This window comes from Ranitomeya variabilis, chromosome 4, assembly GCF_051348905.1.
Source record: "Ranitomeya variabilis isolate aRanVar5 chromosome 4, aRanVar5.hap1, whole genome shotgun sequence".
In the NCBI taxonomy this organism is placed as follows: Eukaryota; Metazoa; Chordata; class Amphibia; order Anura; family Dendrobatidae; genus Ranitomeya; species Ranitomeya variabilis.
The window spans coordinates 233,707,646-233,734,992 of NC_135235.1; the positions used below are offsets into that span (position 1 = coordinate 233,707,646).

The window sequence follows — 27,347 nt, forward strand, 5'->3', positions numbered from 1 at the left end:
CAGTATTATAGTAGTTATATTCTTGTACATAGGGGGCAGTATTATAGTAGCTATATTCTTGTACATAGGGGGCAGTATTATATATTCTTGTACATAGGAGGCAGTATTACAGTAGTTATATTCTTGTACATAGAGGGCAGTGTTATAGTAGTTAAATTCTTGTATATAGGGGCAGTATTATAGTAGTTATATTCTTGTACATAGGGGCAGTGTTATAGTAGTTATATTCTTGTACATAGGGGGCAGTGTTATAGTAGTTATATTCTTGTATATAGGGGCAGTATTATAGTAGTTATATTCTTGTACATAGGGGCAGTGTTATAGTAGTTATATTCTTGTACATAGGGGGCAGTGTTATAGTAGTTATATTCTTGTACATGGGGCAGTATTATAGTAGTTATATTCTTGTACCTAGGAGCAGTGTTATAGTAGTTATATTCTTGTATATAGGGGCAGTATTATAGTAGTTATATTCTTCTACATAGGGGACAGTGTTATAGTAGTTATATTCTTGTACATAGGGCAGTATTATAGTAGTTATATTCTGGTACATAGGGGGCAGTATAATAGTAGTTATATTCCTGTACATGGGGCAGTATTATAGTAGTTATATTCTTGTACATAGGGCAGTATTATAGTAGTTATATTCTTGTACATAGCAGTATTATAGTAGTTATATTCTTGCACATAGGAGCAGTATTATAGTAGTTATATTCTTGTACATAGGGGGCAGTATAATAGTAGTTATATTCTTGTACATAGGGGGCAGTGTTATAGTAGTTATATTCTTGTACATAGGGGGAGTATTATATATTCCTGTACATAGGGGCAGTATTATAGTAGCTATACTCTTGTACATAGGGGCAGTATTATATATTCCTGTACATAGGGGCAGTATTATAGTAATTATATTCTTGTTCATAGGGAGCAGTATTTTAGTAGTTATATTCTTGTACATAGGAGCAGTATTATAGTTGTTATATTCTTGTACATAGGAGCAGTATTATAGTAGTTATATTCTTGTACATAGGAGCAGTATTATAGTAGTTATATTCTTGTACATAGGAGCAATAGTATAGTAGTTATATTCTTGTAAATAGGGGGCAGTATTATAGTAGTTATATTCTTGTACATAGGGGCAGTATTATAGTAGTTATATTTTTGTACATAGGTGCAGTATTACAGTAGTTATATTCTTGTACATAGGAGCAGTATTATAGTAGTTATATTTTTGTACATAGGTACAGTATTATAGTAGTTATATTCTTGTACATAGGAGGCAGTATTATAGTAGTTATATTCTTGTACATAGGACCAATATTATAGTACTTATATTCTTGTACATAGGGGCAGTGTAATAGTAGTTATATTCTTGTACATAGGGGGCAGTGTTATAGTAGTTATATTCTTGTACATAGGGGCAGTATTATATATTCCTGTACATAGGAGCAGTATTATAGTAGTTTTATTCTTGAACATAGGAGCAATATTATAGTAGTTATATTCTTGTACATAGGAGCAGTATTATAGTAGTTATATTCTTGTACATAGGAGCAGTATTATAGTAGTTATATTCTTGTACAAAGGAGCAGTAGTATAGTAGTTATATTCTTGTAAATAGGGGGCAGTATTATAGTAGTTATATTCTTGTACATAGGAGCAGTATTATAGTAGTCATATTCTTGTACATAGGAGCAGTATTATAGTAGTTATATTCTTGTACATAGGAGCAGTATTATAGTTGTTATATTCTTGTACATAGGAGCAGTATTATAGTAGTTATATTCTTGTACATAGGAGCAGTATTATAGTAGTTATATTCTTGCACATAGGAGCAATGGTATAGTAGTTATATTCTTGTACATAGGGGCAGTATTATAGTAGTTATATTCTTGTACATAGGAGCAGTATTATAGTAGTTATATTTTTGTACATAGGTACAGTATTATAGTAGTTATATTCTTGTACATAGGAGGCAGTATTATAGTAGTTATATTGTTGTACATAGGAGCAGTATTATAGTAGTTATATTCTTGTTCATAGGGGGCAGTGTTATAGTACTTATATTCTTGTACATAGGGGCAGTGTAATAGTAGTTATATTCTTGTACATAGGGGGCAGTGTTATAGTAGTTATATTCTTGTACATAGGGGGCAGTGTTATAGTAGTTATATTATTGTACATAGGGGGCAGTGTTATAGTAGTTATATTCTTGTACATAGGGGGCAGTGTTATAGTAGTTATATTATTGTATATAGGGGCAGTATTATAGTAGTTATATTCTTGTACATAGGAGCAGTATTATAGTAGTTATATTCTTGTACATAGGAGCAGTATTATAGTAGTTATTTTATTGTAAATAGGGGGCAGTATTATAGTAGTTATATTCTTGTACATAGGGGCAGTATTATAGTAGTTATATTCTTGTACATAGGAGCAGTATTATAGTAGTTATATTCTTGTACATAGGAGCAGTATTATAGTAGTTATATTCTTGGACATAGGAGCAGTATTATAGTAGTTATATTCTTGTACACAGGAGCAGTATTATAGTAGTTATATTCTTGTACATAGGAGCAGTATTATAGTAGTTATATTCTTGTACAAAGGAGCAGTAGTATAGTAGTTATATTCTTGTAAATAGGGGGCAGTATTATAGTAGTTATATTCTTGTACATAGGAGCAGTAATATAGTACCGTATATACTCGAGTATAAGCCGAGATTTTCAGCCCAAATTTTTGGGCTGAAAGTGCCCCTCTCGGCTTATACTCGAGTCATGATCGGTGGTGGGGTCGGCGGGTGAGGACTGTCATATACACACCTAGTTCCGGCGTTCCTGACGCTCCCCCTGCCCGTCCCACGGTCTCCGGGTGCCGCAGCTCTTCCCCTGAGCGGTCACATGGGACCGCTCATTAGAGAAATGAATAGGCTGCTCCACCTCCCATAGGGGCGGAGCCGCCTATTCATTTCTCTAATGAAGCGGTGCCGGTGACCGCTGATAGAGGAAGAGGCTGCGGCACCGAAGACCAGCTGCCTGGGGGAAGGAGCGGGACGCCGGGAGCAGGTAAGTATGTCATATTTACCTTCCCTCGTTCCACCCGCCGGGCACCGCTCTGTCTTCGCGTCCTCTTGCAGTGACTGTGTAGGTCAGAGGGCGCGATGACGCATATAGTGTGCGCGCCTCTCTCTGCCTGATCAGTCAGTGCAGAGAGACGCCGGGACGGGACGCTGAGGAGCTGCAAGCAAGAGAGGTGAGTATGTGTTTTTTTTTTTTATTGCAGCAGCAGCAGCAGCAGCAGCACAGCTTTATGTGGAGTATCTATGGGGCAACGGTGCAGAGCACTATATGGCACAGCTATGGGGCAACGGTGCAGAGCACTATATGGCACAGCTATGGGGCAACGGTGCAGAGCACTATATGGCACAGCTATGGGGCAACGGTGCAGAGCATATATGGCACAGCTATGGGGCAATGGTGCAGAGCATTATATATATGGCACAGGTATGGGGCAACGGTGCAGAGCACTATATGGCACAGCTATGGGGCAACGGTACAGAGCACTATATGGCACAGCTATGGGGCAACGGTGCAGAGCATTATATATATGGCACAGCTATGGGGCAACGGTGCAGAGCATATATGGCACAGCTATGGGGCAATGGTGCAGAGCATTATATATATGGCACAGCTATCTATGGGACAACGGTGCAGAGCATTGTATATATGGCACAGCTTTATGTGGAGCATCTATGGGGCCATAATGAACGGTGCAGAGCATTATATGTGGCACAGCTTTATGTCGAGCATCTATGGGGCCATAATGAACGGTGCAGAGCATTATATGTGGCACAGCTTTATGTCGAGCATCTATGGGGCCATAATGAACGGTATGGAGCATCTATTTTTAATTTTGAAATTCACCGGTACCTGCTGCATTTTCCACCCTAGGCTTATACTCGAGTCAATAAGTTTTCCCAGTTTTTTGTGGCAAAATTAGGGGGGTCGGCTTATACTCGGGTCGGCTTATACTCGAGTATATACGGTAGTTATATTCTTGTACATAGGAGCAGTATTATAGTAGTTATATTCTTGTAAATAGGAGCAGTAGTATAGTAGTTATATTCTTGTAAATAGGGGGCAGTATTATAGTAGTTATATTCTTGTACATAGGGGCAGTATTATCTATATATAATTGTCTAAGGGGTACTTCCGTCTTTCTGTCTGTCCTTCTGTCTGTCTGTCGGCAACTTCCGTCACGGTTATTCATTCGCTGATTGGTCTCGCCAGCTGCCTGTCATGGCTGCCGCGACCAATCAGCGACGGGCACAGTCCGATTAGTCCCTCCCTACTCCCCTGCAGTCAGTGCCGCTCCATACTCCCCGCAATCACGGCTCACACAGGGTTAATGCCAGCGGTAACGGACCGCGTTATGCCGCGGGTAACTCACTCCGTTACCGCCGCTATTAACCCTGTGTGACCAAGTTTTTACTATTGAGGCTGCCTATGCAGCTTCAATAGTAAAAACATGTAATGTGAACAATAATTTAAAAAAAATAACAAATCATCATATACTCACCTTCTGCCGTCTTTCCGACGCTCCGGTGACCGGTCCATGCAAGCGGCAGGTTTCGGTGCTAAGTTTGGTGTGCAACAAGGACCTGCCATGACGTCACGGTCATGTGACCGCGACGTCACCACAGGCCCTGCGCGAAGAAGCTGCGGTACCATGGGACAGGCAGGGACAGCGTCAGGAGCAGATGAGTATTTCATATTCACCTGTCCGCGTTCCATCCGCCGGGCGCCGCTCCGTCTTCCCGTCCTCTTTCACTGACTGTGCAGGTCAGAGGGCGCGATGACGTATTAGTGTGCGCGCCGCCCACTGCCTGAACAGTCAGTGCGGAGAGATGGGACGCTGAGGAGCAGCGACGAGAGGGGAGTATGTAATTTTTTTTATTGCAGCAGCATTACATCTGGTACAATGCTGTATGGAGCTTCTATGGGGCCATAAACAACTGCATGGAGCATTATATGGGGCATCTATGGGGCCATAACTGCATGGAGCATTATATGGGGCATCTATGGGGCCATAACTGCATGGAACATTATACTATGTGACTGGGCAAAATACTATGTGACTGGCCATATACTACGTGGCTGGGCAATATACTACGTGGCTGGGCAATATACTACGTGGACATACATATTTTAGAATACCCGATGCGTTAGAATCGGGCCACCATCTAGTAGTAGTTATATTCTTGTACATAGGAACAGTATTATAGTAGTTATATTCTTGTACATAGGAGCAGTATTATAGTAGTTATATTCTTGTACATAGGAGCAGTATTATAGTAGTTATATTCTTGTACATAGGGGCAGTATTATAGTAGTTATATTTTTGTACATAGGTGCAGTATTATAGTAGTTATATTCTTGTACATAGGAGCAGTATTATAGTAGTTATATTCTTGTACATAGGAGCAGCATTATAGTAGTTATATTCTTGTACATAGCAGCAGTATTATAGTAGTTATATTCTTGTACATAGCAGCAGTAGTATAGTAGTTATATTCTTGTACATAGGAGCAGTATTATAGTAGTTATATTCTTGTAAATAGGGGACAGTATTACAGTAGTTATATTCTTGTACATAGGGATAGTATTATAGTGGTTATATTCTTGTACATGGGGAAGTATTATAGTAGTTATATTCTTGTACATAGGAGCAGTATTATAGTAGTTATATTCTTGTACATAGGGGACAGTAAAATAGTAGTTATATTCTTGTACATAGGGGGCAGTATTATAGTAGTTATATTCTTGTATATAGGAGCAGTATTATAGTAGTTATATTCTTGTACATAGGGGCAGTGTTATAGTAGTTATATTCTTCTACATAGGGGGCAGTATTTTAATAGCTATATTCTTGTACGTAGGGGCAGTATTATATATTCCTGTACATAGGAGAAGTATTATAGTAGTTATATTCTTGAACATAGGAGCAGTATTATAGTAGTTATATTCTTGTACATAGGAGCAGTATTATAGTAGTTATATTCTTGTACATAGGAGCAGTAGTATAGTAGTTATATTCTTGTAAATAGGGGGCAGTATTACAGTAGTTATATTCTTGTACATAGGGATAGTATTATAGTAGTTATATTCTTGTACATAGGAGCAGTATTACAGTAGTTATATTCTTGTACATGGGGCAGTATTATAGTAGTTATATTCTTGTACATAGGGGACAGTATTATAGTAGTTATATTCTTGTACATATGGGGCAGTATTATAGTAGTTATATTCTTGTACATAGGGGCAGTATTATAGTAGTTATATTCTTGTATATAGGAGCAGTATTATAGTAGTTGTCCTCTCTCTCTCTATAATTATATATATATTATGTAAGATGGCCGCCGGGCGAGTCCTTTTCCCACGTTTTTCATATTACACCCACAAACTTAAAATGAATCTTATTGGGATTTTCTGTGATACAACACAAAGCAGCAAGTATTTATGATGTGTAAAGGAAATGATACAGGGTTTTCTAATTATTTAAAAAATATAGATCTAAAAATTGTGCCGTGCGTTTGTATTCAGTCCCCCCCGAGTCAATACTTTGTAGGACCACCTTTCTCTCCAGCTTTGTCTGCAGTCTTTTGGGGTCTGTCTCTCCAACTTTGCACAGCTAGAGGGGACATTTTGCCCCCTCGCTCTCGCTCAGTGAAATTGGATGGAGACGTATGTGATCAGTAATTTTCTTAGTCCAAATATAAAAAAAAAATATAAAAAAGGGACAGCACCACAGCAGTTGTGAAAAAAGAACCACATATTTATTCCACCTCCTGCAACGTTTCGGTCCGCAGACCTTTGTCAAGCATGATATGACATGACAAGTAATTTTCTTGTCTTGTCACAGATTCTCTGGGATTTGGGTTTGGGCTGTGACTGCGCCGTTCACACAAAAGAATGTGCTCTGATCTAGACCCTCCAGGTCATTGTCCTGCTAGATGGTGAACCTACGCCCCAGTCTCAAGGCTTTTGCAGCCTCTAGCAGATTTTCCTCCAAGATTGCTCTGTATTCAGCTCCATCCATTTTCCTTTCACCATTGGTCAGCTTCCCTGCCCCTGCTGAAGAAAAGCCTCCACACAGCATGATGCTGCCACCAGCTTGTATGACGGTGGGTATGGTGTTCTCAGGTTGATGTGCAATGCTAGTTTTCCACCACACATAGCAGTTTGCATTTAGCCTAATATGTTCTCCTTTGGTCTCATCAGACCAGACCCCCATCTTCCACATGCTCACTATGTCCCCTACATGGCTTTTGCAAACTGTGAACAGGACTTCTTATGGCTTGCTTTAAAAAATGTCTTCTTTTTGCCACTCTTCCATAAAGGCCAGGTGTGGAGACACAGCATTGCATCTTAATTAACCAGACAACTAGTTTTAGCAATTCAGAAAGAAAAGACTTATCTATATGTTGACTTTTGAATTTAAGTATTTTTCTGGCTGGTCAAAAAAAACACACGTTTACTTGTGTAAGCCTGTAATATTGTATTGTAAGCTGATATTTGATATAATGTAGTGTGGTCTTATCCTTGATGACTATTGATCTATACTGATATGCTAATTATACATTGTCTAGGCCAGATAGTTTGTTGACTTCGAAAACAAGAGGAGGAAAAACTGCGCAAATTGATTAAATAATCAAGTAATGATACTTGATCTCATTTCCATTCCTACCCTTTATGTACAGTTGTGGCCAAAAGTATTGACACCCTTGCAATTCTGTCAGATAATACTCAGTTTCTTCCTGAAAATGATTGCAAACACAAATTCTTTGGTATTATCTTCTTCATTTAATTTGTCTTAAATGAAAAAACACAAAAGAGAATGAAGCAAAAAACACGATTTTTGGTTGCTTACCGTAAAATCTGTTTCTCGGAGCCTTCATTGGGGGACACAGGAACCATGGGGTGTATGCTGCTGCCACTAGGAGGCTGACACTATGCAAATAAAAAAGTTAGCTCCTCCTCTGCAGTGTACACCCCACCGACAGGAAGTAGGATGTTCAGTTAGTAAGAAAGCAGTAGGAGAAGCAACGTGTAAAGAGAAAGAATAATAATGTAATAAAATAATCTTTATTCAAAGAGTGTTCAAAGGACTCAAACGTTAACAGTATAACACAATAAACAAAGCTGTTCAACTTGGGAGGGTGCCGTGTCCCCCAATGAAGGCTCCGAGAAACAGATTTTACGGTAAGCAACCAAAAATCCTGTTTTCTCCAGCGCCTCTCATTGGGGGACACAGGAACCATGGGACGTCCCAAAGCAGTCCCTGGGGCGGGAACAGCAGTCAACTCCAATCTAGGTCAGAGGAACTGACCACCGTCGCCTGCAAGGTCTTCCTACCTAAGCCGGCATACGCCTAAGCTAGGCATGGAAGTTTCGCGAACATGTGGAGGACCGATCATCAGTCTGTAGAGGTGCAAGGCAGAGGCCCTATATGTGCACCGCCGGGAGGCGCCCACTGCCCGGGTAGAGTGCACCTTAAACCTGGAAGGAGGAGCTCTGCTCTGACCCGGTAAATCTAAACATTGCTGACCGGATTTTGCGGGCATACGTTGATTTGGAGGCCGGAGGGCCTCTCTACACCGAGCCCTTATACTGAAAAGGGGGCCTTAGCTGGATAGATGCACCTCGCCCTGACCCGGTAGCGTGATGACAGAACGCTACAAAGGATAAGTCCGAGCAGGACGAAGGGAAGGGAATCAAGAATGATGAACAGAGCCATGGAGAACCCTGACAAGTTAAAGGCAGAGCACTGAACCTGTGATCCACAGAATGTACAAAACTGCTACCACAGACTCTGGAAGTGGTTGAGAGCCTTTAAGGAAGGTATAAAATGAAAATGGAACCGCCCCTCGCAAAAAAGCAGGAGTGTCCGATGTCTTGAAGGAAAGAAGGACCTGGATAAAGGCTTTCATAAAATAAGGGAAAGCACACACGGTCCCAGGAGAACAACGAGGTTTAGTCTGAGGAAGAAGAGAACTTGTCCCTCCGATGACCTCCTTAATAATTGGTTCAAGTTGGAGACAAACTAACGGAAACCCTCAGAAGGCAAGCTGTGAGGGACTTCCTAGGGGATAAGTCCTGTCACGTCTTAAGCAAATGGTCCTTCGGAAGGGCACCATATTGCCGGATGTCCGAGCAGCACCTGCAGCGGCATCCGCGGGGGCGGATACCATGTACTTCCTCCAAGAGTAAATTAGTCCGCAAGGATAGCGATTTCCTCCGATTGGACTCCATGAAGGGTGCCCTGATGGAGAAGCTGAGCCCATGCGTCTATAACCTTGCTGTCTAGGTGGAGACAAAGGCAGGGCACAATGTAGCGGCGGACACTTCAGTGGTCGACTTTGCCAGGACTATTAGTCCGTCGTTGGTATCCTTGAGGGATGCTCTCTGTGGGAGGACTGTTTCGGTGGAAAAAACTGGAAACCGGAGGGTCCAGAGACGAAGAAGAGGTCCAGTTCGCAGTAAGTTCAGGAGAGAGGGAATATAGGAAAACCGAGATGCTTCCCTCTTGGGAACGGCTGGACTAAAGATTCCAAGAGAAAACCCAGAAAAGACCATTAAATTGAAATGATAAGACTTGAGGGTAGGGTACTGGGAACCTGCTAGAGAGCATGACAAGATAGGCATTGATAAGCACAATCGGACATGAGCAGTCAAGGGAGGAGAGTCCATGGAAAACCTGAAGTATGTCGATTCCATGGGAAGTTGGCCCTAGGAAGGAGTACATAGGCCCCAGAAAAAAACTTGACTGCCAAAAGGAAGATCCTTACCTATGATGACATGAGTGACCCTATCCATCCCGAACCCTCTGGAACGGGGAGAGGATTGTAGTGTGTGGATCTACTTACCTAAGTATAAGACACCACACAACCGAGGATAACAGTGAAAGGGATGCGAATCCTGCTGAAGGAAGGAAAGTATTATCACAAAAACCCATCATTGGATCCAGGCGTGGAACAGCCTTGCACACTGGACGATGCTTGCACCGAGTAAGATCCAATTTCTATCCGAGGTGGGAGGATCTGTTCCTGCTACAGTCGGAAATAAAATCCCGGAGCTGCTCGAGGTTGAATCCAGTGTCTGTAAGAAAGAAGAGGTAAGTACTGACACATAAATAGTAAGCTCTGTATTGAGGTAATTCAAAGGCCCCTAGAATAGTGCCGTGAACAATCATGAGTCAAGGTATTATATGGGCTCTGACTCCATAAGAGACAGCCAGAACGTATAATACTGTAAATCATATATGATAGGAGTAACGCACTGGATAGTGCAGATAGACCTAGGACAGCACTGTAAACTGACGTACTGGATAGTTAGTGGTAGGCCCGAATAACCAGATGGAGAAGAAAAGGCCCCTGGAGAGCAACACGCAATTGAGGCCCAGTGCGTGACTGAAGAAAACTGCAACCAGTCGGTACCTGACACTGGCGTGTCCGACCTGAAAGTGGACTGGCCACTTATGCTGCCACTGAGGTCCACCCTGTGGCACTGAGATCCGCCTTGTGGTACGTGGTAGATCTTCTGTTTAGCTGTTAATAGACCACAAACGTTATTGACCGTGAAACACACGGTAAAAGTTGTGCCTCTGACTCACCTGAATGCGGATTGTAACCGCTGCGGCAGCCAACCAGAAGTGATAAATACCAGGCACCTCACTCTGAGTGGTAACTAAAGGGGAGCCTAGGCAGATGCTGCAAAAGACCCTTAAGAGAGTGATAGAGGGCGCTTCTGACATACCTGACTCTGGAGCAAAAGAGCAGGACCAATGCAGCAGTCGATCTCGGGCACGTGTAAACCACTGGAACGACGGCAGGATTGACTAAATGTGTCTGGAAGATGACCTCTGAAACCTGGATAGCGGACAGAGTACTGCTGCAATCGAAGGGAGGAATAGGAGAGGGCGCCTGACTTACCTAAACACAGTACAGAACGCCAGTACCACTGCAGTGGTCAGTCCAAGACACGTCTGATCCGCTGAAGATACGACAGTTTCAAATAACGTACTGTACCTGGAAGGTGGTGCGTGTGAAGCCTGGATGGCGGATAGAGTACTGCTGCGATCAGCTCTCGATATCCTGCAACTATGGCAGATAGAGTACTGCTGCGATCGGCTCCCGGTATCCTGCAACTATGGCAGATAGAGTACGGGAGAACCCTGGAGAATGGTATAGGAGAGAGTTGATTCGGTGTTGCGGTCTAGGTCATGATACCTGACAGCATAATACAGAACAGCTTCCGTGTAGTAAGCCGCAGCACGGAATCTGTCTTGAAGTATGTCCTGCCATGCTCCTTCTCCTGAAGGTAGAACAGCAGGCTTGTCAACAGTGAGACAAAACTCTACTCTCTGTTGTGCACCTGAGTTCAAAACTTTGCGCCTGCGATCTGTGGTCAGATTCTTTATCCACTGAGCCACAGCAGACATTGCTGGGAAATACGGACTCTTAACCAGCTGGAAGTCAGGTCTGAACACTGCAGTCGTGAAGTGAGTAGGAGCAGCTCCCCTCTCTGCTTAGAGCAGTGTAATGGTTGCTTCCGGAGGAGGCTGCAGGGAGATGGAGGGTGAGTGTCTGAGAAGAAATGGAAACATTTGATATGCCAGGGCTCTAGCATCGCTGTGTGTAGAGAAATAGCCGAGCCTCGCACCTCTGAAAATCAAGGCACGGCTCCGCAATAGCAGAAATCACAACAGCAGTGTGACAACACGTAAAATCTGAGGAGAAATGTGCAACTGAAACCCTCTACAATGGCAGGCTTTATAATGGTCCATCTCCATGTGGAGGGTGAGGGGCGGACTGTGGCACAGATGACGGTAGCGTGGGCCATACCCCGCTGGTAACTGCACGGCTCTAGGGCACTTATTACACCGGTGACTGCACGGCTCTAGTACTACTATGCCAGTGATTGCGCGGCTCCAGAGTACTATAACGTATTACGCCGGTGATTGCACGGGTCCAGTGACTGCACGGGTCTAGAGTACTGATACACCACTGACTGCACGGCTTTGAGTACTATTACTATTACACCAGTGACTACATTACGCCAGTGGCTACACGGGTCTGCACGGTAATAGAATATAATCACACCAGTGACCGGCTTGCATGAAAGGAGGACGAACAGTCTCCTATAGGATAAAGCATGGTAGGCATACCTACTAAGGAATGCCAGAAAGTTACTGGAACAGAAGTGATGCAGAGAGGAGTGCCAAACTGCTAAGCAGCTCTACTCACAGCAGTTGAAGTGTCCTGTAGTCTGCTCCAAGGTCGTAGCTGCGACAGGCATCAGGAAACAGGTCCAGGGCACCAGTATGAAGATGGAGGCGGGTAACCCGGCCGGAGCAGACACACGCTGGTGGGAAAGGACCAGCACTCAGATCGGAAGGGGGGCGAAAATAGCCAGCGGGTGCGGAGGAGAACGCTCCCCAGCACGATAGCAGCGATCCCAGGCCGAATGGGGCGGCTTGGAGTAGTGGGCGGAGCTAGCCGCTCTGTACAGGAATGGGTACAGACTAAGCCGGCTGTAGGGGAGCACTAAGATGGCACCGGTGGGCGGCTATGACAGTCGGGCGGGAGAAAAGCCTGCCCGAGTGAAGAAGAAGTGGGCGGAGCTGGCACCGGAAGAGTAGGCCGAGCAGAAGCCGGGGCCTAAATTAGAGGCCGGCGGCCGCCGGAGAGGGCCGCGACGCCGGGAGAAGCAGGGCTGCCACGCCGAAAAAAAGGACCGGACTTCTAAGCACGCTTGTGTGCTAGGATCATGGTCCTGCTGAGGGATCTATGAGGATACGGGGTGGCAGTACACGCCGTACTCATAGTCCATATTGTGGGACTACAGGTATGACTTTTCACCCTGTATCCCTTCTGGAAAAACCTGAAAGAAAACGACGCACATTGAGGTAGATAAGGGTCTAATGAAAGACCCGTGTCCACCTCCTACTGACACTAAGCTAAACTGAACATCCTACTACTGTCGGTGGGGTGTACACTGCAGAGGAGGAGCTAACTTTTTTATTTGCATAGTGTCAGCCTCCTAGTGGCAGCAGCATACACCCCATGGTTCCTGTGTCCCCCAATGAGAGGCGATAGAGAAAGCAAAACATTGATTATTTCACACAAAACTCCAAAAATGGGCCAGACAAAAGTACTGGCACCCTCAGCCTAATACTTGGTTGCACAACCTTTAGCCAAAATAACTGCGACCAACTGCTTCCGTTAACCATCAATGAGTTTCTTACAATGCTCTGCTGGAATTTTAGACCATTCTTCTTTGGCAAACTGCTCCAGGTCCCTGATATTTGAAGGGTGCCTTCTCCAAACTGCCATTTTTAGAGCTCTCCACAGGTGTCCTATGGAATTCAGGTCTGAACTCATTGCTGGCCACCTTAGAAGTCTCCATTGCTTTCTCTTAAACCATTTTCTAGTGCTTTTTGAAGTGTGTTTTGGGTCATTGTCCTGCTGGAAGACCCATGACCTTTGAGGGAGACCCAGCTTTCTCACACTGGGCCCTACACTATGCTGCAAAGTTTGTTGGTAGTCTTCAGACTTCATAATGCCATGCACACGGTCAAGCAGTCCAGTGCCAGAGGCAGCAAAGCAACCCCAAAACATCAGGGAACCTCCGCCATGTTTGACTGTAGGGACCGTATTCTTTTCTTTGAATGCCTCTTTTTTTCTCCTGTAAACTCTATGTTGATGCCTTTGCCCAAAAAGCTCTACTTTTGTCTCATCTGACCAGAGAACATTCTTCCAAAACGTTTTAGGCTTTTTGAGGTAAGTTTTGGCAAACTCCAGCCTGGCATTTTTATGTCTCGGGGTATGAAGTGGGGTCTTCCTGGGTCTCCTACCATACAGTCCCTTTTCATTCAGACGCCGACGGATAGTACGGGTTGACATTGTTGTAGCCTCGGACTGCAGGGCAGCTTGAACTTGTTTGGATGTTAGTCGAGGTTCTTTATCCAACATCCGCACAATCTTGTGTTGAAATCGCTTGTCAATTTTTCTTTTCCGTCCACATCTAAGGAGGTTAGCCACAGTGCCATGGGCTTTAAACTTCTTGATGACACTGCGCACGGTAGACACAGGAACATTCAGGTCTTTGGAGATGGACTTGTAGCCTTGAGATTGTTCATGCTTCCTCACAATTTGGTTTCTCAAGTCCTCAGACAGTTCTTTGGTCTTCTTTCTTTTCTCCATGCTCAATGTGGTACACACAAGGACACAGGACAGACGTTGAGTCAACTTTAATCCATGTCAACTGGCTGCAAGTGTGATTTAGTTATTGCCAACACCTGTTAGGTGCCACAGGTAAGTTACAGGTGCTGTTAATTACACACATTAGAGAAGCATCAAATGATTTTTCGAACAGTGCCAATATTTTTGCCCACCCCCTTTTTTATGTTTGGTGTGGAATTATATCCAATTTGGCTTTAGGACAATTATTGTTGTGTTTTTTCATTTAAGACAAATTAAATGAAGATAATAATAACAAAGAATTTGTGTTTGCAATCATTTTCAGGAAGAAACTGAGTATTATCTGACAGAATTGCAGGGGTGTCAATACTTTTAGCCACAGCTGTAAATACTCGAATGAAGGACACTTGTCAAGTAGAAAAATAGGTTACATGTCTCTATATAGAAAGACAGAAGAGATTCAGCCAAGACATCCAAACATCCAGGGGACCACACAGGACTGCTGACAATATATCATGGCTCCATTACAAGGGACACCGATCTATCATTTTACCAAAAACATTCTAGGAGACTGCTGCCCCGGTTGGAAGAATACAGATCTGCTCTATTGACCATCACTGAACCATGGATACGTTTGAAAAAAAAAGGAGATTTTTGTTTACTTACCGTAAAATCTTTTTCTCCGAGCCAATCATTGGGGGACACAGACCGTGGGTGTTATGCTGCTGCCACTAGGAGGACACTAAGTGATACAAAGAAAGTTAGCTCCTCCCCTGCAGTATACACCCTCCTGCTGGCCCTCAGCTAACCAGTTCGGTGCAAAAAGCAGTAGGAGAGCAGTAACAACATATTAGCTTACAGCATGTCATATTATATATGAGAGTATAGCATATCGGATTGTAAAAACAAGCATAAGCCAATACTAGGGTGGGAGCTGTGTCCCCCAATGATTGGCTCGGAGAAAAAGATTTTACGGTAAGTAAACAAAAATCTCCTTTTCTCCTACGCCTCATTGGGGGACACAGACCGTGGGACGTACCAAAGCAGTCCCTGGGTGGGGACAACATCAGATCAGGCTCTGTGTAACCGCTACTTACAAGTGCGCCACCGCGGCCTGCAGAGTCCGCCTGCCCAGAGTCACATCTGTGGAAGTCTGGGAATTATAATGCTTCAAGAATGCATGCGGATTGGACGAATCCGCAAGCTTGCAGGCGTGTCTTGTTGACGCCTGGTGCCTGGAACCCACGATAGACGGGGAGATAGGCTGTCATCTAACACGGAAGGACTACTGGATGGTGAAAGAATACACCAGGCTAAATGGCCGATGGAGACGGCCAAACCCTTCCTGTAAAAGTCAGGAAGCCTTCCTCTTACCGGTAGGAAACCCAAGATACAGTGTCCAACCTTCGGAAGGACGCCGTCCTCAAGACATACCTACTCAGAGCACTTGCTCTGTCCGGAATATGGGGACCTCATTCCATTTTGTGGAGTGATGCCAAAAGAGATGAGGGAGGAACTATGCCCTCATGACAGTAGTAATACAATACCACCTTGGTAACTAGGGACAGGGAAGGCTTGAGGACAACCTTGAAGGAAATAAGAGAAAAAAGACTGAAAAAGACCCGTTAGCACCGAAGACTCGTCAGGATGAGGATATCGCCGAGAGAAAAGGGGGGCAACCTTCCCTAAGAGAATAGATCCCAGTGATCTAACGGTATGCAAAAGGGAAGAATTACATGTGAAAAACATCCTGCGAGGTGGTCCCTACTTGCAGTTTTGTTGCAGAAATACAGAAAGCTACCAGCTCCGCAAGCGAACTGACGTGGTCAGTACGGATTTCCGAGGATCACTGGGGCCCTTTCTGCTTCTGAAAAGCTTTCGGAAGTGGAAACTGGTACCACGGAATAACCGGAGCATGCAGTGCGAAGGCTCCTGGATCTCGAGGCCGAACAACCAACTCCAGTACACCGGCGATAGTCAGGACGCCATCCGAGCTACAACTGTAGAGCTCCAGTGAAGGCGGGTCTGATGGAATACTTCCGGTGAAGTTCCCACTCACTTGAGGTGAAACCCTGACGGCTAAATATGTTCGCAGCCCAGAGTTCTACTTCTGGGATATGAACTGCCAAGATCACCGAGTGATAGATCTCGGCCCATGTGAGGTACTTTGGCCATGGTGCTTGAACGTGGGTACTCGCTAGATGATTGACGTATGACAGCCGTGGCGTTGTCCAATTGAATTCGGATGGGTTGACCCGCCATAAGGAGTGGACCTACTATAGGACTACCCTTGAGATCTCCAGAGCAATGATCGGGAGAAGAGGACTGGCATTGGAAGTTACTAGTAACCATGGAACCGGGAGAAAAAACTCCGGATGAAGAAGGAGCTCAGAGACTATCGTCTGAAAAGCTGCTTGACTTGCTGAAAACTAACGAAGCAAAGGAAACTGTTTCCATTGTCGTCTCCGTTGTTTTTTTTTTTTTTTTTTTTTTTTTTTTTGGAACCCTCCCAGTAAATCAAATGAAATGAGGGGGGGGAGTGAGCAAGAGCGCGAGCTCCCTGTTGAAAAACCATGACCTTGTCTGGAGGGAGATTTACCACCCTTCTGGAAGAATACTGGATCATCCTCAAAAAAGGATATCTGCTGGGCTGGAAATGAGGAGTAGTCTAAGTCTAGCCACCAGCCCAGGTGAGAGGGTATCGCAAGTGATATAGACGACTTAGGGTAGTCCTGCAAGGGTGGGTAAACAGTCGGTCAAACAGGATAGGACGACCACGCCTCTAGGTGCAAGATGACAGCCACCATGACCCTTGCGAACACCCTGGATGCGGTAGCAAGGCCGAAGAACAAGGTCGTGACCTAAATGCTGTTCACGAATGGAAAAGCAAAAGGAATTTTTGAAGAGGTTAGGCATCCCGAATGTCGATGGATGCCCGAAATTGCACCTTTTTTGTTGAAGTAATGGCTGAGCGGATGAAACTCCATTCGAAGAAGAACCTTGTGAAAAGATTGTTAGAAGTTTGAGGTCCGGAATCGGTCCTACTTATCGTTCCACCTCTTAGTAACCAAGATCCCTTAGATCTAGACTGTCCTGGACAACCCTTTCATTGTTGGTCGGGGCTGCGGAAACGTACGATTGTTCGTTAGTCTCCCGCTCAAAAATATGATTGACCAGCTGAACTGTCTTCAGGAAAGGGATCAGGAAAGGGATACTGGTGTGAATCGAAGTAGTTAAGGGCTCTAGCATCCATGCGGCGGATAGGGAGATTAAAGGGCTGGACCCGTAGCTGCCAAACGGAACAAACCAGATGTGCTATTTGACAGATCGTGGCATTTTTAATTGAGGACATATCGGGCAGGGATACTGGTAGGTAAACCACAGGAGATTGTACCCGGTTAATCTGCCGAGTGGCAGAATGCGCCGCTGCTTCCAGCAGGTCATTGCAGAGTTAAAAATTAGGAGCCTCGATCCACCATCCTCTTAACAAGGAAGTGGAGAGGGAAATACGCCTACTTGCATCTTCTGTTAAATAGTGGTGATGCAGAGGGGGGTGCTCAGACGCCCGAAAAAAGGGATGCCTCTGTACATCCACAGAGTGCAAGTCTCCGGGTGGACAGGACAGGCTGTCTGGCGTTAGGCTTGGACCTTCGAGTGCCCGTCTGTTGATGGTGTGGGGAGACCGGCGCCCCTTAAAGTGCCTGTCGCCGTTAAAAATCAGACCAGGCATAGCGTCCCGCGTAGAGGCTTCTGTCCAGTGAATCGCATATCCGGACTGGATGGCAAAAGCTCTACGAGGGAGTTTAGGCTGAGGGAACTAATTACACTGGGATAAACTGGGATCAGCGGCAGAGGGCTCCTCATTTATGACCAGTTTCGGATTGGTCATGGTGCCCTCAAGACCAGGGAATACTGGTCGTGTGCCGTTAAGACCAGGGAAAACTGGTCGTGTGCCTTTAAGACCAGGGAATACTGGTCGTGCGCCATTAAGACCAGGGAATACTGGTCGTGTGCCTTTAAGACCAGGGAAAACTGGACGTGTGCCTTTAAAACCCGGGAATTCTGGTCACGCGCCCTTAAGACCAGGGAATACTGGTCACGTGCCTGTAAGACCAGGGAATACTGGTCACGTGCCTTTAAGACCAGGGGATACTGGTCACGTACCCTTAAGACCAGGGGATACTGGTCACGTACCCTTAAGACCAGGGAATACTGGTCACGTGCCTTTAAGACCAGGGAATACTGGTCACGTGCCTTTAAGACCAGGAAATACTGGTCACGTGCCTTTAAGACCAGGAAATACTGGTCACGTGCCTTTAAGACCAGAGAATACTGGTCGTGTGACTTTAAGACCAGGAATACTGGTCATGCGGGTTAGGTAAAATCTCGCAGCGAGCGAGAAGCGCCAATTTAGGGGGCGGAGCTACAGGCACGACATGGGCGGAGCCTCGAAACTTCCATGATAGGCCCCAGCCGGGGCGTAAATTTCTGCAGCCGGCGTCAGCGTAAAAGTTAGGGGTGGTCACCCGTTGCTCGAGAAAATTGAACGCTTCTGCGTCAGGCGCTAAGCGCCAGGAAAAAAGGCTAAGCCGCCTTGAGGCGACACAGTGCGCTTCTGTACTACACATCGGCCGAAGCCGGGAGTAAAATTTGTTAGCCGACTGGAGCGTTACCTCAGGGAGGTGGTCACAGGGAAGCCTGAGACTGCCTGTCAATATCCCGCTGCAGAAGCCCATTGCTGGCAGAATCCACTTACCAACGGTGCGCGTCCCGGCATGGAGCCGCCGCGGATGTCGGGTATTGCAGCGTGGACGGTGCAGGGATAGAGAGATAAACCTCAATCCATCATCCCTTTGTTAAGGAGGTGGAGAGGAACCGTCCGCTTTCACAGTGGTGGAGGAGGCTGCCCGGACCATGGAGGGGGGCTTCTGTACATCCACAAAGTTCAGCCCATCGGGACCATGAAAGCACCTCCGCTCCTGAAAAGGATTTCAACTGCGGCCTAGTCCGGCTGCAAAAGCCGGGGACTAAATTTATGGAGCCTGCCGGTGGAGCGCGTCGGCGGGCCGCGCGCCGAATGATTGCCGCTGGCGTACTGGCCAGTGGCACCCCCAGGACCGCATCTTCCAGGCAGGCAGCGTGAGGAAGCATGGCCCCCGAGATCTGCAGGGCGCCTCTCGTCCCAGACGAGAAGCGCCGATCTAGGGGGGCGGGGTTACGGCCGTGGGAGGGATCTGCCCACTGCGGCCTACTCCAGCTGAAAAGCCGGGGACTAAATTTCCAGCCTGCCTGGGGATGCGCGGCGGCCGCAACAGAGCGACGCTAACCGCCGCAGTTCCCGACCGCCGGCGCCTGTCCCCAGGGGCTCTGCCGCAAGTACTGCCGGCGCCTACCCCATAGAGGCCACTGCGGCCTACTCCGGCTGAAGAAGCCGGGGCCTAAATTTATGGGCCCTGCCGACGATGTGCGGCGGCGGCCGCGACGGAGCGCCGCCGAGCACCACCGACCACCGGTCGGCGGTGCCTCTCCCTGGGGACCCAGACTGCATCGCTGCCGCTGAGGGGGAGCAGGGGGGAGTCCCCAGAAGGTACTTACAGCCGCCATCCCGGATCTCACAGGTCTGCTGGGCGCTTCTGTGAGTCTGTAAGCTCAATCCATGCACCCTGGATGGGGATGGAGAGGCCCCTAATGCATCTCTGTAGCAGAGGGGGGCTGCGGCACAACATCCCCTCCGGACTGCCTACGTCTCCAAATTACATCGCTGTAATGCAGGGTCCTGGAGGGGGTTGGGGGAAATCGGGACCAAAAAAGGAACCGTTGCCCTGGCGCAAACTTTTTTCGTGCGCCATACGTCGCAGGAGAGGGACGGGGAGGTATACTCGCCGTGCTCGCCTGTTGTTGGTTCGGGGGAGAGCGGACCTTATGAAAAAAAGGACCCGTCGCCCCCTTCACTCCGTTAAATAAAAAATTAAAAATTTACATAAAATTAAAAAATCAAAAATTAAAACAAAGATGGGGTCTGGGAAAAAAGACCCAAGTGCCTCCTAAGACACTAAGCAAGAACTGGTTAGCTGAGGGCCAGCAGGAGGGTGTATACTGCAGGGGAGGAGCTAACTTTCTTTGTATCACTTAGTGTCCTCCTAGTGGCAGCAGCATAACACCCACGGTCTGTGTCCCCCAATGAGGCGTAGGAGAAAAAACAGGATTGGGACCCACCGGTCGCCTGGTTCCATTGAGATGTTCAGAGAAGACAGGTTGTGACCCACGGGTCAACTGGCCTTGTACCTCACTGGACTGTCATCTCTTCCTACGTTTGTCGTTACCGCCTCTCTGTGTGTGCCACAGGTGGGGTTGTCAACCCTGGAAGACAAAGCCAGGTTGTGACCCTGCGGTAAACTGGCCTTGTACCTGAACAGACTGTCATCTTCCTACACTTGTCGTTATCTCCTCTGTAGTCGACCCTGGGAGCTCTGAAGTAACTGCTGCCATTATCCCGGTGAGTCAGCGGATGGGTGAGATCCTGTAATGTGCACCATCTTGGGGTATTTTGCTGGGACTGTTCTACGTGTTATCTGACCGTTTTGTGGTACAATAAAGCATTGCCACACTGTTTTACCCTCACCCTTAATTGTCTGAGTAGCATTATGAGTATGTTAAAGGGAAAGCGGGCATTCGGCAGGACGATCCCTGGTCCATGCAGTTCCGGCTAGCGGACCTGGTCACCGGCCAGACCCCCATTTCTCCACACCAGGTTTGTGGAGTATACAGTAAGGCCACATTCACAAGTTCAGTATTTGGTCAGTATTTTACACCAGTATTTATAAGCCAAAATCAGGAGACGAACAATCAGAGGAAAAGTCTAATAGAAACTCGTCACCACTTCTGTATTTATCACCCACTCCTGGCATTGTCTTACAAATACTGATATGAAATACTGACAAAATACTGAACATGTGAATGTGTGTCCGCTAGACAGATTCTCCCCCATTAGCTGTGGATCTCTGAGGCTCCTCCAGTGACCGTGGGCCTCTTGGTTGCTCTCCTTGCTTGGGATGTCAGGTTAGGTGGACGGCCATGTCTTGGGAGGTTTGCAGTTGTGCCATACTCCTTCCATTTTTGGACGATGGATTGCACAATGCTCTGTGAGATGTACAGAGCTTGGGCTATTTTTTTTTTTTTTTTTAACCTAACCCTGCTTTAATCTACTCTACCACTTTATCCCTGACCTGTCTGGTGGGCTCCTTGGTTTTCATGACGCTGTTTAATCCCTAATGTTCTCACACAAACCTCTTTACAAGTCCCAAATACTTGCTACTACTTTGTATGCTGTATCACAAAAAATTCCAATAAGATATATTGAAGTTTGCGGGTGTATGTATTGATGTATTTTTTTTGGTGGTGGTGGTGGTTCAGTAAAATCTATTTTATGTAATTATGTTTCTGCAACAGTCATGCTTCTTGGTAATATTAATTATTAATGGTGAATGTCAGCTCTGTTGGTAAGAAGTCATTGGAAAAATATAATCTATAAAACTGGGACACATCTGGAGTCTAATCTGAAATGTCCATGTTAACCCTGCAGCCTCTGGAGCTCGATGTTTGGAAAAATCAGTATCCTGGCCTGTAGTCAGCCAGAAGGAGGAAACAGTACTAGGAAAACACCTTGTCAGACGTGAGTGACAGCGGCTAATCAGCACATCCACGGGACTTACCGGAGTTTCTGGATGTTGGAGGAGACTCCTGATAGACGATAAATCCCATCTACTACTCCAAATTTTTCTATGAATTGAGCACAAGAGACCAAGACTCTGGGAACTGCACAAAAACAGAAATATTAGAAGTAGATAAATGGACAAGTACAATGGACGCAATGCCTTCCTGTAAACCTGACCATGCCCCTCCATGTGCGGCACTGCTGACAGTGCACTTTTAGCTTTAGGAGGCCACGTCTTACCTTCTTCCCCAGAATCCAGCAGATGTTCCCCCAGGTCCGTCCCGAACACCCTCTCCCGGAGTATCCCGCGCTGTCGCAGGCGTTGCTTGCTCGGCCTGGAAGCCATAAAGCTGCGCAGTAATCCCGCCAGCTTTCCATGGCGACGACACACTGCAGAGCGGAGAAGAAGCCATGAGCGGAAACAGCAGCGGTGACCGGAGAACCGGAAAATGATTGACAGATGGAGCGTGTGAAATGCCAATGTGGTAGACGCGGGGTTCGGTATCTCACCTGGTCTGGGATAGTTGGAGCCATGCGGAGATGTGATGGACAACTTTATATCACCTTCTGTGAACAGACAGACAGGTAACAAAAAGGTACAAGACAGCGGAGCCAAAGCCGCACACACAAGCCGAGAGCGCTGCGGACCACAAGGAAGCGCACGGGAGAGACCTCACACACAGAAGAGACCGCTGCCGTCACTAGGGGAATATAGGGTCCCTGCAACCAGGACGGACCCTTATAAATGAGATAAAATGCAAAATGGGGTGGGGGATGGGTAATACCTAGACCACATCGTATGCAAATATATGTGTGGCCCCACTATGAGCGCTCCATGGGGCCGAGGGAATGCACGAAAGAGGTCGTCCTACTGGCTTAGTCAGTACTTTATAGCGCAAATTATTGGGGTATCCTCAGACAGGCCTTATTTAAAAAGGACCATCTGAAAATGGAAATTTTTGGCCTTCAGAAAAAGCAAAAAGAAAGACCGTTGACATGGTAGGACCAGTTGTACAGGCGGGGGTGGTCTTAGGGACGGGCAACATATGACTAAACATGTCCGTAGGATTCTCCACCACATGAAAACATGACGCGGTGTAGCGGGATGAGGGGACAAGGCTCTGTCTAGTCGGGGTCTCCCAATCTAGAGGAAGGCTAGTGATGGTCAACGAGGAGGAACCTGACCCATGTTGTGTACAGAGACTGAAGAAATCACTGAGCGGATACAACACTGAGCCACAAGGAGCCACAATGGCCGCACACACAGCTCTGCAGAAAGCCTGCGGTGTATGAGGGGGTGATTACAGCAATGGCCTCGGTGCGGAGACACCCCACAATGGTCGCACAGGACAGTACCTGCAGCTGGAGACGGGTCCTTACTGTCTGTGATCAGCTGGACGCATTCGCTGGGGAAGAAGCCCACCTGATGAACAAGAGAGAATACAGGTCAGATTCACGGCAGATCTGTCCATCCGGTTGTATGATCAGATTGTATCAGCCAGCGACAGACGACTCACCTGGAAGCTGTGCTTCCCTCTCCACCAGCTGGTGTCCTCCCGAGGGGGCATATCGATGACCGACACAATGTCGCCAACCTGTCAGCAGAGCAAGGGGTAGTGAGGTAGTCAGAGACCGGACATCGTGTATGTGTCGGATAATCAGTTTGTGACCGTCCACTGGATCAGCACATCCTCTGTGCTGCTGGGGACCCTGCTCCTTCTACTATGTATCATCACGTCTGTGACTTCCTACATGATTGCAAGGAATGAAACATACGGCTGATTACGGTGCTCAGACCAAGTAAAGAAGTTTCTTTTCAATCTATAACAAGAGTCTGTCTTGGTCTGAGCACCCTAATCAGCCGTACCTTTCCTTCCTTGCAATTTACACCTTTGAGGGCGAGCAGCTAGGTGCAGCACGGTCCCAACAGACCATCTACCATCCTGTAGGACCTGTAAGACGCAGGACCCGCAGTGCCATCAGCATCACATGTCGATCCACATGACCGGTCAACCCCCGAACATGGAAGTGGGGATGGCGAATGGTGCACGGTAAGCACCACAGACTCTGCAAATGTTGTTATGCCGTTTGCATGAACACGGCAGGTTAGTGTACTTTGTTCTCAATCTCCTCCATTTGACCACAGGGTATCACACCAGGAGCATCCCCTCCTCTCTTCTCCCTTTTGTTTCCTAAATGATTATCATACTCCTCTCCTGACATCCTCTGTGCTGCTGTGGACCCTGCTCCTTCCCCATGATCAGCTCTCTCCTGACATCCTCTGTGCTGCTGTGGACCCTGCTCCTTCCATAAGATCAGCCCTCTCCTGACATCCTCTGTGCTGCTGTGGACCCTGCTCCTTCCATAAGATCAGTCCTCTCCTGACATCCTCTGTGCTGCTGTGGACCATGCTCCTTCCCCATGATCAGCGCTCTCCTGACATCCTCTATGCTGCTGTGGACCCTGCTCCTTCCATAAGATCAGTCCACTCCTGACATCCTCTGTGCTGCTGGTGTGGAGCTCGGCTCTGTCCACTGTGTAACTTTCAGTCTGTGACACATAACAGAACTGGGTTTCTCACCTCAAAGGAAAGTTCATCTGGGGCTTGGGCGGTGTATCGCTTAATCACATGAGCGGCAGCGATCGCGGGAACGTTGATTGACGCCTCTTCATTAATGAGGAGCCTATTACCGTGATTATCAATCTGGAAGACAACACCAGGGGTTTACAAAAAAAAAAAAAAAAAAAAGGTGCCATCATAATGGATCAGCCTGCTGGGACCTCCAAATCAGGAGAGGAGGGTCCTCCCATGCAGAACCACACAGTGGGCCAGCATAGACCACAAACCATCTACAGTGGGCCCATCGTCTTACCTCCATCCAGTTGAGTATGGGACCACAGTTGATGTTACTGTCCACAATTCCAGAAAGAGCCTTCAAATATCGTGAAAGTAGTGGAGCCAGGAGCTGAGGACACAGCGGTGGTGGGAGACGTCATGCAGGAAAATGACACAAAAATGAGTAAAATATAACCCGACGACATAACAAACACTTCATGTGATACTCACCTGGCCCTGAGATGGAAGTTCACGGCGAGGGGGTAGTTCAAGCAACTGAGAGAAACGTCGATCAAAGATACAGCGGTGAAGGTTGGAGTCAAGGACCTGAAAATCTTCATAGCTCCGTAAAACGGACCAGGTGCGGCCCTAAATATGGAGAATAAAAAAAGTAATGCATGGTCACTGATTATGAGGAGTAATCGGTGATGGTTTAAAAGCCACAGAGAAAATAGAATAATGTGTGAGACATCTTAAGATGGTGGATTATCAAGACGGAAAAAGGTTGGAGAGACAAAAAGAGGTGGACAATGATGGACAAAGGACATAATGAAGACAGTAGAAAGCTAAAGACAGTTTTGTGGATGTCAATGAATAAAGTTGAGAATACGAACCTTGAGGACTAAGATAAAGGTGAGACCGGGAAGACTAAACATAAATGTAAGATGGTAAAGCCAGAAAAAAAATTATGAAGGATAGATGGTAGACCGAAAGAATAGGTATGAAGGCAAGATGGTGGCGCGAAAGGGCAAATATGGGGAAAGATGGAAGACCTAGAGGACAAGTAGGAGAGTGAGTGGTGGATCTAGAGGTCTTAGTTGAAAATGAAATGATAGATGTGACCTATTATGAGGATGAGATAAAATATGAGGACAAGAAGGAGAAGATGGAAGACCTACAGCACAAAGATGAGGTTCAGAAGAGGATCTATAGCACAACAAGGAGGTTCAGAAGAGTGGACCTAGAGGACAAAGATAAGGGTAACATGGAAGACCTACAGCACAAAGATGAGGTTCAGAAGAGTGGACCTAGAAGACAAATATAAGGGTGAAATGGAAGACCTACAGCACAAAGATGAGGTTCAGAAGAGGATCTAGAGCGCAAAGAGGAAGTTCAGAAGAGTGGACTTAGAGGACAAAGATAAGGGTGAGATGGAAGACCTACGGCAAAAAGATGAGGTTCAGAAGAATGGACCTAGAAGACAAAGATAAGGGTGAGATGGAAGACCCGGAGTACAAGGATGAGGTTCAGAACCGCGGACCTACAGGACAAAGATAAAGTAGTAGACCTAGAGGACAAAGATAAGGGTCAGATCGAAGACCCGTAAAACAAGAAGAAAAGTTAGATGGTAGACCTAGATGACAAAAGTAGGAGTGGTATGAAAGATTTATAGGAAAATGATGAAAGTGAGATGAAAGAACTAGATGATAAGAAGAAGGATGAAAAGGTAGACCTTGAAGAAAAAGACGACGAATGGGATGGTAGACATGGAAGACATCTATGAGGTAAGGTCGTTAGCTGAAAGGCTAAAGGTACCTTCACACGAAACGACTTTACAACGAGAACGACAACGATCCGTGAAGTTGCAGCGTCCTGGATAGCGATATCGTTGTGTTTGACACGCAGCAGCGATCTGGATCCTGCTGTGATATCGCTGGTCGTTGATTAAAGTTCAGAACTTTCTTTGGTCATCAGATCGGCCTTTATCGTCAGGTTTGACACCAAAAGCAACGATACCAGCGATGTTTTACGCTGGTAACCAGGGTAAATATCGGGTTACTAAGCGCAGGGCCGCGCTTAGTAACCCGATGTTTACCCTGGTTACCAGCGTAAAAGTAAAAAAAAAAAAAACAGTACATACTCACCTGCGCGTCCCCCGCCGTCCGCTTCCTGCTCTGACTGAGCGCCGGCCCTAAAGTGAAAGTAAAAGCACAGCGGTGACGTCACCGCTCTGCTGTTAGGGCCGGCGCTCACACAGTGCAGGGAAGCGGACGCCGGGGGACGCGCAGGTGAGTATGTAGTGTTTTTTTTTTTTACTTTTAGGATGGTAACCAGGGTAAACATCGGGTTACTAAGCGCGGCCCTGCGCTTAGCAACCCGATGTTTACCCTGGTTACCCGGGGACCTCGGCATCGTTGGTCGCTGGAGAGCGGTCTGTGTGACAGCTCTCCAGCGATCAAACAGCGACGCTGCAGCGATCGGCATCGTTGTCGCTATCGCTGCAGCGTCGCTTCGTGTGAAGGTACCTTAAGGAAAGAAGAGGGTGATGGTAGCCCTAGAGCACACATTTAAGATTTAGATAGTGGACTTGTAGGACAACAATTAGGCTCATATGGTAAAGCTAGAAAAGAATGATGAAGGAAAGATGGTAGACCCAAAGGATTGAGATGATGGTCAAATGGAAAGCCTTAAAGGGGTTGTCAGGTCTAAAATGAAAAGTCTGCAGTGACTGTGTATGACTGTAGACCTATGAAACTCCCAGCGCAGGCATTGTTTCAGAGTCGCGAACGGCAGTGATGTATGGTTATGCATACTCC

The 27,347-nt window shown here is 46.4% G+C and overlaps 1 protein-coding gene across 6 annotated transcripts in view; it reads right to left on the reverse strand.

Annotated features, from left to right (window-relative positions):
- Positions 1-27,347, reverse strand: part of ARHGAP33 (Rho GTPase activating protein 33) — an 80,759-nt gene that overhangs the window by 16,250 nt on the left and 37,162 nt on the right. For 4 of the 6 annotated variants that reach the window (XM_077260221.1, XM_077260222.1, XM_077260225.1 and 1 more), the window contains 8 exons: positions 25,042-25,179; positions 24,848-24,940; positions 24,556-24,678; positions 23,492-23,569; positions 23,331-23,397; positions 22,485-22,541; positions 22,215-22,364; positions 21,973-22,075 (listed from right to left, as the gene is read on the reverse strand). In XM_077260221.1, coding sequence (XP_077116336.1) covers positions 21,973-22,075; positions 22,215-22,364; positions 22,485-22,541; positions 23,331-23,397; positions 23,492-23,569; positions 24,556-24,678; positions 24,848-24,940; positions 25,042-25,179 — 809 coding nt within the window. The remainder of the gene's footprint in view (positions 1-21,972; positions 22,076-22,214; positions 22,365-22,484; positions 22,542-23,330; positions 23,398-23,491; positions 23,570-24,555; positions 24,679-24,847; positions 24,941-25,041; positions 25,180-27,347) is intronic. The other 2 variants (XM_077260224.1, XM_077260226.1) reach the window with 1 other exon arrangement.